Consider the following 12978-nt stretch of genomic DNA (forward strand, 5'->3'; position numbering starts at 1 on the left):
CACCTTGACGCTGGCAGATCCTCGGAACCATATACTAGCGATATGGGCTAGATAAGGTGTCAATTAAAATAATGCGGAACAACGGCCCATCTTCAAACCCTACAATAATCCTTAAACGCATAATATGTACGACTCTCACCCGTTACCTCGTCTGGTTTTTCCCTAATTGTACAGAACTTTTCGTGGAGTGTTGACAACTGGCACGAAGAGTCGCAAAGAGTTGAGAAATTAAGCGATCTACCACAGAACGAAGCCAAGACAACAGCCAAACAGGAAGGAAAAGCGAACATTTGCAAGTGTAATCGCTGTTTGTGAAGATATTTATGGATCTACATCTTGTTATTTAAAAAAAATTGCCCGATAATTACGCTTCTTGGTAATGCATTCTTTGAGCGTAGCTGCTGCCTTATTTCAACAACAGGCAACCGCATACAGAACACGCAGTGCCGAACGGAGGCGGTTCTGCGTTTTGGATTGGGCAGCGCACACCGCGATCCGCCACTATCGAGCCGGCGCTCCAGCAATGCGCCAGGGTGCCATATTATAGTGGGTCACCACCGTGGAGAGGGGGGAGATTACCAATTATTGTTTAATGTTTCTTCTGAAGTGGGATGAGGGAACGGTTGGAGAACAGGGGTATTGAGTAGAGGACACACGCTCATTCACTCACAGACAAGCCTCAATGTGGCCGCACAAGGTTGGGGTGGGAAGTACAAGGGGATGAAACGCTATAACTGTCTTTCGAGTCACCGCAACGACACTGCACCAGGTAAGAGGATGTGTAGGGCAAGAGTGTAGGCGACAGAAGGACACCCAGGCGTAAGCACTGCCAGAGGCAACAAAAGCCGCTGAGGAACACACCCCACAAACGAGGAAGCGCGAGACACGAGTGAGAGCCGTACAGCCACGCGACGTGGAGACGGAGGAGCGGAGAGCCGTGGATCAGGCGCGAGGCGTCAAGGAGCGCCCGCCGCCGGCACCACGGAAGTGCCGCGACAGCGGGAGAAGGAACGGCGAGGGTGGAGTGGACGATAGCGGCGAGAGTCACCGCAATGGCACTGCGCGGAGGAAGGGGGCGAGAGGAAAGGCGAGAACACGTGATCCGGCTTTGGAGGACAAGGGGCATCAAGTTTTCTATAACTGCTCTTCTTGTATGAAACTATGACCAGGCGAGAAGAATATTCGCGCCGCGCACGAGAGATGGCAGCAGGAGCGCGCGCAGCCAGAGCAGAGTGCAGATGGTGACCATGGTTACGACGAGTCACGACGGCGAGGCCGACGGCGACGCTAAACACCGGAACGTTCGCCAAAGAGCTGCGCTCTCAAGGAAAGTAGAGAAAATGCCACCGGAAGTGGAGAACCATTCCGTCAATTTGAACGACGCTTCCACAGTTATCACTCGAGCTGCCTGATGTAGCCACTTCTCTGCTGTGCTTATGTGGGTGTTTTCTAACCCTCCGCAGTGGGCCCAGTACGTCTAGAACGGCAACATCCCGCTCTCTGCGTGGTTGTGCGCGAGTGGCGCCCACGCATGGTTACGCAATTGCTCAAATAACAACAATGCCAGTCGGCTTTGCTTGGTATAGCAGTAAACGAGCGATCCAAATGAACTGTGATTGTTCCGCAAATATGTATTTTACTATAGTTCTTCCAGAGGTAACTGAAAAAACTATACTAGAAATCTTTACACTTTCCCTTGTTCACTTGTTCCTGGCAGTGCTTTTCCCGCGCTTCTTTCCTGCGCAAGGCCATTTGATGTGATTCCTTGTTTGCCAAGCAAAAGAGGTGTATCTCGCAGGCGTAGCTGTGAGATACACCTTATTGCATTTCTCTTTTGCGGGTTTACGCGTCTTTATGGCGAATGGAGGGCATTAGTCACATTTGTACTAGTAAATGTACCCCACCCTTATCTGCATAGAAAAATTACTTCGGGATGAGCGCTCCCCCCCCCCCCCCCCCCGAAAAAGAAATGCTGGGTACGTGCCTGCCTCTCAGTGTGTGTCAGACACTAAGTGGCACGCACTGACGGGCTAAATCAAACAAAATAAAGGAAGCCAAATCATTCTTTAACCATATTTCAGCATCCATAGGCAGGTCTTTGAGCTTTAGCGATGCCTGTAAGTCGAACCCGAAATTGCGTAACAAGTATACCCTTTGATGCGCAATACAGGAGTGGGTATACGGCGGGCGCTATATCGCAAATCTATTGCAAACGGTTTCCAATCCATTTCTACAATCAGTCCTCCAAAATTGGTCGAACGTTTTTGGGACCACACCCACATCGCTTGTCGGTCACCCGGCATCTCGAAAACAGCGTATACTCCCCACTTGGCATGACGTGTACACAAGTATTGCGCAATATTACACCGAAGAACAGAAACATTTATTATTTCCGATTCTGCGCTTTCTTTCGCAATTTGCAGGTCACAATACCACAAAAACGGACCCAGTTGACGTGAGGTGTAAATGCATTAAAACACATTATTATGCCGAGCAAGATTGATTTTTTTCCCGGGCAGATCAATACTGCGTCATTTCGAAAGAAATGCATGCCTACCCTTATACTGCCCTGGCACTGGCTACTCGGAGCTGCCGGGCCCTATGAAGTTCTTTGCGCATCATAAAGATATTCGGATAGCAGTAGAGCATTGTCGGGCCATTTCGTCCAGGTACACAGCACCGCCCTGCCGACTCATCTATGCTGAATAATCATTTTAGCAATGTTTTTAATATGCTAGGGCATGCCGGCGCGATTTTCGACGAAGCAACTTAAGCTAAGCAAAGGAAAGCGGAGCAATCGCAGACGCCGGCACCAGTACACTTATCTGGTTATCTACTTTACTACGTTAGCTGCCCCCCCCCCCTTTGGAACCCTTCCTAATACTGTGTGTTCCTGGCCTCTTATCAGCCAATTAGATTAAAAAAAAAAAACCGTCGAAGTGCAGACAATGGTGTTCGCTTTGAATGGTGAGTGACCTCCTCTAGATGCCAAGACCGTTTAATTCAACCGTTCAAACAATGCTCATGGTCTCCATTCGGTGCTTTCATCAACGATTACCTTAATTTCGCCTCTAGAAGTTGCAATAAAAACAGATTGGAATACTGTCAAGTAATAGGGCCCCACGTAAGCATAGAAGGGATAAGCCATTTCGCAGTAAATTTCATGCACCCTTTTTAAAGCGAAGCATTCTTCGCCTCTTGACCCGACTTTTGCACTGCTGCTGCTGGCGCTGCTGTCTCGCACGCCGCGTCGGGAGGCGTTGAGAATGTGCATAATGTGCTCGGTAGAGTCCCGGGACCCGCCGTGGTTGCTCAGTGGCTATGGTGTTGGGCTGCTGAGCACGAAGTCGCGGGATCGAATCCCGGCCACGGCGGCCGCATTTCGATGGGGGCGAAATGCGAAAACACCTGTGTGCTTAGATTTAGGTGCACGTTAAAGAACCCCAGGTGGTCAAAATTTCGGCAGTCCTCCACTACGGCGTGCCTCATAATCAGAAAGTGGTTTTGGCACGTAAAACCCCAAATATTATTATTATTATTAGAGTCCCGGGACAGGCCTCTGTGAGCTCTTTCTATATAGAACTCAGTGGGCGTCGCGACAGTGGCCTCTGGAGCTCTCTGGTTATTGTCACAGTGCACTCTGTCACTCCCTCGCCGTCAAAACAATGCCGTATCTCTCTGGCTGTAATTATTCGTTTGCCCCCGACAAAAGCATTGCAGAAGTTGCAGTTGTTACTTTTATACTCACGTGCAATAGGTGAGAGGGGAGATAGTATGGTAGAAAGAGACTAGGGAGAGTGCGTAAAGCCAACACCCGACGAAACAGGGGAATGATAGCCACTCTTCGCGCGGGACAGCTTGCGTAGCTGACATGATCGCTAGAGAACGGAAAGGTGCCATGAAAAAGCATGCTTTGTGTAGGTTCTCTTCAATAAAAGACACGCTACTACTAGGCTTGGCAGCAGTGCAGGACAAACTGTAAAATAATTCTAATCCACGTCATGATACGGCACGTTTCTGATGTTTCTGTAAAATAAACGATGTACAAGTTTGTAAATGCGAATAACTGACGCAGAGCGTGCAGATGTATAACCAAGGCATATGCAAACTGGTAGCAAAGCTTCCATAGAAGCCCACATGTCAAGAAAATGTCAGCTCGCTACAACCGGTGTCATATACGTATCGGGGGAGAACTAAGCAACAAACCGAAAGAATAAGAACTGACGTCACAACCGGAATTGACAGTGACGTCAAGAGCTTATACTTATTGGCGCGAAAGTTTGAATTTCCTTAGCGCTCGGCATTTTGACCGCTACACCAGCAGTTATTTCTATTTTGAGCCTGAGACGAGCTTGCGACTCGCCTCAGCTGAAGCGCCAGCGTCCGATTAAGGTATAGGAGTGGCGTATGTCTGAATGTGTACATAATTAGGCTGTTAATAATGGCAATTGCTCTAGTAGGTTCTTCAGGAAGGTGAGCGAATACGATGAAAATAAATGGGAGGGGCCCAGTAGTTTCATATGGAGTTTAACATTTATTTGTGTAAAATAATGCAGCCGATATAATTGACTTAACAAAACATGTTTCATTGTATGAAAAGTACTATAACCAGCACACAGTCGTAATGCATAGCAACATACACGAAAGGTTTTCACAGAATCTTCCGCAATTTCGCCCGACACCATGACTGCATATCCAACAATTATCAGAAAAGAGAACATTGCCCCACATTATCATTTATAAAACATTAGGCTTAGTAATTTTTTGCCGTTCGGACACTCATAGCCTGTGTAGCGCGACGTTTCTTCGCGGAGCGCTACGTATTTATCGTCACGACGAGGCACAGCGCATCGTATGCCGCAGCGTCAACTTGCACGATAACAAAAGAACGTGCGCCCAGACCATTCGCCAATGGATGCCGTGGCTAGGTCAAACTTCAAGTAAACCGCATGCAACACTTTGAACGAACATGCAGGGAAGTAAACAAACTGCTCTGGCACTGGCTACACGAAGCTGCCGGGGCCTATGAAGTTCTATGCGCATCATAAAGATTTTCGCATAGCAGTATAGCATTGTCGGGCCATTTCGTCCAGGTACACAGCACCGGCCTGCCGACTCATCTATGCTGAATATTCATTTTAGCAATGTTCTTAGCATGCCAGGCCACGCCAGCGCGATTTTCGACGAACCAACTTAAGCTAGCCCGCGCGAGGGAAAATTGGCACCCGCTCACAAATTTAACCAACACTTTCACTGAGTGTTTCCTAAAGATAACGGCAGACTTGCATATTAGCCACCGTCATCATTCGCCACTATTGACAGAGTAACAATAAATGTCTCCGGAATATTTAAGCAATTACTTGAACTAGACGTGAAGAAAGCAAATGGTCCTGTTAAACGAAACAATTATGGGGTTTTCCGCGCCAAAATCACTTTCTCATTATGAGGCACGCCCTAGTGGAGGACTCCGGCAATTTCGACCACCTGGGGTTCTTTAACGTGCACCTAAGTATAAGTACACAGGTGTTTTCGCATTTCGCCCCCATCGAAATCCAGCCGCCGTGGCCGGGATTCAATCCCACGACCTCGTACTCAGCAGCCCAACACCATAGCCACTGAGCAACCACGGCGGGTTGTCCTGATAACGTCCAGAATGATTTCTTGAAAATACATGCTGAATGTAGGCAAATATATCGGTCGTATTTACCGCGTCACTTTCGCCATCAGAACTACTTGAAGATTGGAAAGTTGCTAAAAATGTACCTATCCATAAGTCAAGGCATACTAACATACCATCTAACTATAAATCAATTTCACTTACCTGCACACTGTTTAATATATTGGAACACATTATTCTCAAGTACATAAGCAGATATGTTGAATAAAATTTTCTAGTAGACGTCCAACATGTTTTTGGAAGAGTTTTATCGACAGTCGCTCGCTAACAGAGGTCGTACACCATCTTGCTTGAAGTAATATTTATCGTAATAAAACTGGTCTTAGGCAAAGCGTTTGATTGTGTCTGGTATACTACATTACCTGCCAGAATTACAGCTCTAACAGTTCCATTGTAGTTAATAATGGATTGTGACTGCAAGGTTAAAAAGCTTGTTATCTCACCCATCACACATATAATTAAACAATATGTTCCCTTCATACATGTTCGGTTTCCCAACCCACGTGTCGGTGCAGGACTACTACAAAAGTATGAGGTCCTGCACACCAGCAGAGGATCGGACGACAAACTTGCATTGGTATTCGATATCAAAAAGGCATTCGACGCCATCTGCCACCACACTATTCGGGGGGGGGGGGGGCGACTGGGAGCCGTAAACTGTGGACCATGAATTTATAACTGCGTGCGCTCGTTCCTCAGTGACCGCGCGGCCACAATCAGATTTGGCTTCACGAGGTCCAAACGCCTTCAACTGTCCCGACAGAGGCACCCCTTAGGGGGCTGTACCCTCTCCACTGCTATTTAATGTGGGATTGAAAAAGCTAGCCCTGGAGCTAGATAAACACTCGAATTGTGGCTGTGCAATATATGCCGATGACATCATGCTTTGGATTCACTAGGTGTTCGATGGAGGCAAGCAAGAAACTATTCAAAGATTAATAGACGCAATCGTGAAATACTCGAGAGCTTCGCATGCACAGCCGAGAAATCTGCACTCATTCGGGTGCGTGCAAAATAGGCAAAAAAAGATGGACTGGATGTGAATCACTCTGACTCTCGACGGGGTGCTGATTCGAGAAGTGGACATAGCCAGAATATTGGGGCTGTTGATACAGAAGAGCGCTGTGACATGCCACACCCTTGAACAATTAAAGGGGGTGGCGGGAAACGTGGCTCGAATGATGCGGAGAGTGGCAAGGAGCAGAGCCTGCCTTACTGAGGGAGAGAACGGCAGCCTGGTGCACGCATTCGCAATTAGTCGCATCACAAATGCCCTTCCGTATAAGGCTTCGACAAACCAAGAGATAATATAGACAAAACCACAAGCCTTCAAAGTTGCTGTTGGTCTTCCCGTATGCGCTAGCACAGAGAGTTTCTAGGGAATTCGTCTGCGCAACACTTTTTATGAGTACGCAGTAGCGACGTTATATGCTCAGAAAGAACGACTTTGTTCAAATCAGGGCAGGGAAATATTGCCGAGATTAAGCATTACTCGGTGACCGCAGTATTGGGGCGAGGAAACGCCAATTATCTCAACGTTCGATCGCACGTCAAGGTGGCCCCAATTCCTAAAAACATGCACCCCAAGTACCATCCCGGACAGCGCATAGCAAAGGTAAAGGCTATTGACAAACGTTTTGGCATGGGACCGGGTGTGTATTACACGGATGCGAGTCGAACTAGCTCAAACACTTTCACCATAGTCCCTACGCGTCAGTACAAAATAATAGCGGCATCCTTCAAAGCCACTTCTGTATGCGTGGCAGAGGCTGCAGCCATCGCCTTGACCATTCAGGACGACGAGCCACAAAAGCCTTGCCGCCTGTTTTTAGATAGAATGACACCCCAATCAATAAGCAAAATTTTAGGCAGTCAACTGGTATGACTATATGGTGGCCGGCCCACGAGGCACTGGCAGGAAACCCGAGGGCAGACCGTATAGCATTAAACGTGTGAGCAACGGAATGGCCCAGCGACGACCTTCCACCGAATTCTTGTGACATCCTCTTACAGCAAAGACAGGAACAGAGACGTTTTCCACATTCTCACTCACATTCAAACCGCCAGCAGGATAGGGAGTGGCGTCGTATTCAGATGAATACATAACCCAACCTGCACCGACCACACGAGGTTCACTGAAGAGTGCCCGCGGTGCAAAGACACACCCGCACTAAAACAAATCACGTGTGAATGCCTCAAGAGGCCGCCACACATAGACAGCCCCATAATACACAGACATCGACGATTGAATAATAGGCAGGGGAGGCATGGCTTGCGGATGAAGGTCTGGAGAGCCAATTTGCTCCTCAGTACCAAGCCCAGTGAGCTTCCAGGACCCCCAGTCGCTCGTGCCAGTGGGGCCCTCGAAGATGGGCCCAATCATCTAATCTTTATTTATTTTTCATAAAGCTTTTACTCACTCACTCACTCACTCACTCACTCACTCACTCACTCACTCACTCACTCACTCACTCACTCACTCACTCACTCACTCACTCACCGATCGCAGTTTCTCGTCATCTGCTTCTGTCCCTGTTTCGTCAGGTGTCCCATAATGGGTAATGCGTCCGCTGTTATTTTTTTATTTTTTACCAATTACATTACAAATAGCATTGAGTGCACCGTGAAATGTTTTGCAGACGACTGCATAATAGACAGAGAAATGCATAATCACGAGGGTCACATTCTGCTCAATAACTCACTAGCGAAAATAGCGGAATGGTGCGATAAGTGGCAGCTGACCATTAACAGAAGCGAAACGGTTTGCATGACAGTAACGAGAAAAATAGGAAAAAACCATGGCTTTTTCGCTACACAAAAACGGCACCCTCGTGACTAGAGTTCATCATAAAAAGTATCTTACTTTAACTATAACGTCCGAACTTAACAGGGAATCGCATAATAACAACGTTAGTTCTTGTGCATTACGAAAATTCTCTTTTTCTCAAAAGGTGTCTGCGGCTGGCACCAACTAGCTTCAAACTTTTAACTCACACTGCATTCGTGATACTTGTCCTCGAGTATGCTAATGCTTGTGATTCCCGTACACTAAAGCTAATATATCTAAACTGCAAAACATCCAGAGAAAGGCAATTAGGTTCGTCCCCAGAACGTACACTAAAACTAATAAATCTAAACAAAAACTATCTAGAGAAAGGCTATCAGGTTTGGCCACAGAAAATGCCAAAGAGAGTCAGGGCTTACAACTGTGGCCCCTCGATCAAAGGAAGATCGTCTAAAATTTCTGCATGAAATACTAGAGAACCGACTCAAAATAGATGATTCTGCGTGCGTTACCTTTTCTAAATTCAGCATAGCTCGTCACAAGTAACCGTATTGAGTAAATGAGGTCCTTTTCTACAATGACATACTTCAGTTTTCCTTTTTTTGCCGTGTTCTTCACGAGTGGAATAATCTAGATGCTTCTATAACTAACATAGTCGTGCATTCTAATTTTGTAATGTTAGTGGAAGATGTAACAAGCAGTTAGGAAAATAGTTTTTACTTATAATCGTCAAAATTTCCATTTTTTCGAACTATGGCTCATTTTTACTTCCTTAGCTTCTTGGCATTGTTTTCGTAACGCTCTAATATTCTTTACTTATATGTAATATGTAGTACACTAGTTAAGTGACTTGCTCTTTTCATTAATAGTATATTATTTTAAATATGCACATTGAATCTGTTTGATGTATTTACACGTTGAAAAACTGTTCACGATGTTTAGATGCATTTACCGTTCCTTATACAGGTTGTCCCAACTATCATACGCCAAGATTTGAAAATATGCAAATGCCCCATAGCGGGACAAAGCCTAGGTAATTATGTTTGCCGCCGCATGGATATACTCGGAGTATGTTTTTTTCATACTGAGTAACTAAATAATTAGTCTTAATGATTCAACTGTGTCAATTAGAAAATTGTATACAGCGTTCTTTTACTAAATATGCCCTGCATAAATGTGTTTTCCGATCTTGAAAGAGGCCCACGACTACGCGCAAAATTACCGCGTGCGGCAATTTCGCGTGCATCCAGGCATCTCAGTAGGCAGGCAGCCACACCAAGGGTGGGAAAGTAGACAAAGAAAGCATTGCTTATAAAACACACGCATCTTTCGTTGGAGCTCTATATCCTCATTATCATAGGAATAACCTAATTTCAGCCAAGGGGCGGTGCCTAGTCAGGATCAATTGGCGTGGTGCAGGAAGGGGGCTTGCTGCACCCTCCGGTTTTCCAGCACTGAAGTGCCGGTATGTTCTGAGTAATCGCAGTGTGTTGTTCTCCTGATGGTCTAGTAAGTGAAACATTCTAAGAATTTCTAGATACAGCGCCTGTCCAGCGCAAGATTTCAAAAGATGCAATATTATAAATTGTTTTAGGTTGGCATTACTACCACTTCAATGTCTAGTTTGTACCTATGTTCTGGTTAGCTAGGAATGTTCGGTAATCAAGAACGCACGTATAGATTTCCGAGGAACGATGTTTTCGACGGATATTTCTTTTTTTATCTCCGTGCTCCATGAACCACGTATTGTATGCAATTTCGTTTATAATCTAGGCATGTGCACAGCCTTCGGTGGAAATATCGCTGTGCTTCTGCAAATGCCATGTCATTCATTGCGTGTCTGCCATACTCTTTTGTTTTTGCTTTAGCATCGACTGAGCATTTTTCGGGTGCTATGTTTATTTAGTTCAAGGTAGTGACATCCGGCAGAACATTAGCGCTTTGCACTTTGCACTCCATACTACTGAACTTGTAGCGTTGATCGACAGGAGTGCTTACTATCACACTAAACGTATTGCTCACCTGTACTCCTACATCACTGCGTGCGGAGCAACGTGGTGAAAAAATGCACTGCTCTATGAAAATATTCCAGGTGTTTTTGACGTTGCCAGAAATATTAAAAATTACCCGCGACATGTAGCACTAATCTACTCATTCAGCTGGTTTACCGGAAGATGGGCGTATTGCTTGGAAAAAAAGTCAAAATGCATATCTGAGTAATTGTCAAAATGTAATTAAACAAGTTTTTGTCTATATACTAACAGCATATATTGCAAATTATGAATTTAGTGCAGTTTTATCACATGGCGCAAGTGTAACAAATTATGGAGCTACAGCACCAGCTCTAAGATAACCATTGCCAAACGTCCGCTAAAAAGAATATGTTGTGCCGCTTGCTTTTTCAAGAAAACGCCTCTTTTTCAATTCAAGCTAAGAAATAAGTAGAAGGATAATGCATTTTGTCGCACACTCCGGCAACTCACATATAGAACCTGATGCACTGATAATGCGTTGCGAGTGGATATGACTTTGGAACACACCGTATACAAATGTCAGGCTTCAATGTTAAGAAAAAAATTTCATCTACTTCACAGTATTCGAATGTACAAAGAAAACTCATACGAGTTTCCCAAAAAATAATGCTTCCAAGTTAAAGAAAAACGTTGCGGGCTTCCGGCGATCTAATTTGCAGTATTCTGTGTCCTTGTGCTTCAATTTCTGAGTTATTTCGCCCGGACGCTACCATTTGTTAGCCTCCAGGCTAGTGCAGGTGGCAGCGTGACTGCCGCGGTACGGCGTTCGTCCCGGCTTCCGGGAACTCCCCCCCCCCCCCCCCACCCCGAACCGTAATCATTTTTCATTAAACTGCGAAGCATTCTTTGTTCAACAACACGTACGGTTTTTTTTCTCTTATCTTTGGATAGTGTGGGTTTGACGACAAATGTTTCCTTCCATGATTCCTTCTCCAGCTTAACGCCTTCGTGAGAACTGATTTAGAAAGCTCTAATTGGTGGTTATTGCTTAATTACTTCGAAAGAAAATTAGAGGCTGGTGAATGCACGATTATGCATTTAGATTGCTAGCGGAAATAATTTTTTTTGCGTTTTGGAAATTCTAGCTTAAGTAAAATTTAGGCGCATAAAACGGGCGGTTATATAACAAGAAATCAAATCAACGATAACGTAAAAGGGGTTCCAGCAGGAATGGACGCGAGCACAATTAAGAAGAAAGGGACACCGCTATGCTGGTCCTGTCTTTCTTACATGTGCTCGCGTGCGTACTTGCTGGAACCCCTTTTAGGTTCACCATGCACCAACTGGACCAGCAAACCACTCTACTAAGAATCAACGTAGTCGTTCTAAATAGGCTGTAGCGTTTTCTTGATGGAAACTTCAGTCAATATGAGCGAAAATAGGAACTTTACTACATTACGCAAATATTGTGCTTACCAAGAATAGGAAAATATATCCACGAACTTCCCACAATCGGTAGAGCTGGAATCCTTGGAACATCGCTGAAGGGTTTGGGGCCTTTTAGCTGGTCGGCACAGCTGAGTGAAGCGACACTGAAAAGCTGTTTAGAAACTTGAAAAGAAGTTAGTTTTCTCTGCATTGTTCTCGTACATGCAACAGCGAGCAGCATCCTGAGCCGTTCTGCTCATCAGCTAAGTGCGACACAAGTGCCGTTGCATTCCGGCAGGGTGGCAGGCAGGTGTGTTTTGTCGGACGAGATGTATATCAGTAGTGACGGCTGGATAAAAATGACGCATGAGAACGGCATAGTTCCGCGGATTGTCGCTGCAAGGCTGCTGCTGCTGTTGCCCCTTTTCTGGTGATTGTTTAAGCATCCCAGTAATTGCTGGCAGTCAGGCGGTCGTTGTAATCGGGAGCGTACTCTGCATTTGCGAGCAACCGGATTGAGCCGTTTCTGATGCCACGTCGACCAACTTTAAAAGCAATCATTTTATTTAATTATACTTTCTTCATTCAGCTATGGCGCCTTTCTGTCTTTTTATTTTCATGCAGCTAAACTAAGAGCGCCCCATGAACTGTGCGCGCTCTACTACTCCACATACAAGAAGAATGGTGTCGAGCAATGACCCTATAGCAGGTCTTAAAATAAGCTTGCTGCATCCGTTGAGATGGTCGTCCATGACCGAAACACCGGCTATGTCAGATGCCGCGGGCAACAGGTTAACGTATAAAATTGACGGAATGGTTTGCCTTAAATGGGCTATTATATAAATGCACGCATTGCGCTTTCGCGTTGTGCCCACGCTGGAATGCCCCTGCCTTAACCATTGCTCGATTTCTCCATCCAGCGCTCATGAGAGAGAGAGAGCAACCCGGACTGGTGTTAGTGCACTCAGTTAAACTGCTGTGGTATTAACCGGGAAGAGACAGAGAGAACAACTTTAGTAAATATGCCTGCAGAGTCGGTTAGGCTCCCTCCACGCAGGGAGGACAAGCTTTTACCGCGACGCGGCCACTACGTCAGTCTCGTGCATTGTGCTCCT

The 12978-nt window shown here is 45.8% G+C and overlaps 1 protein-coding gene across 1 annotated transcript in view; it reads right to left on the reverse strand.

Annotated features, from left to right (window-relative positions):
- The window catches only part of LOC142564191 (putative cytochrome P450 49a1), a 151289-nt gene extending 139185 nt beyond the window's left edge, over positions 1–12104 (reverse strand). Inside the window, exon 1 of the mRNA XM_075675094.1 lies at positions 11912–12104. Coding sequence (XP_075531209.1) covers positions 11912–12104 — 193 coding nt within the window. The remainder of the gene's footprint in view (positions 1–11911) is intronic.
- Positions 12105–12978: the final 874 nt, after the last annotated feature.

Source organism: Dermacentor variabilis, chromosome 11, assembly GCF_050947875.1.
Source record: "Dermacentor variabilis isolate Ectoservices chromosome 11, ASM5094787v1, whole genome shotgun sequence".
NCBI classification, from domain to species: Eukaryota; Metazoa; Arthropoda; class Arachnida; order Ixodida; family Ixodidae; genus Dermacentor; species Dermacentor variabilis.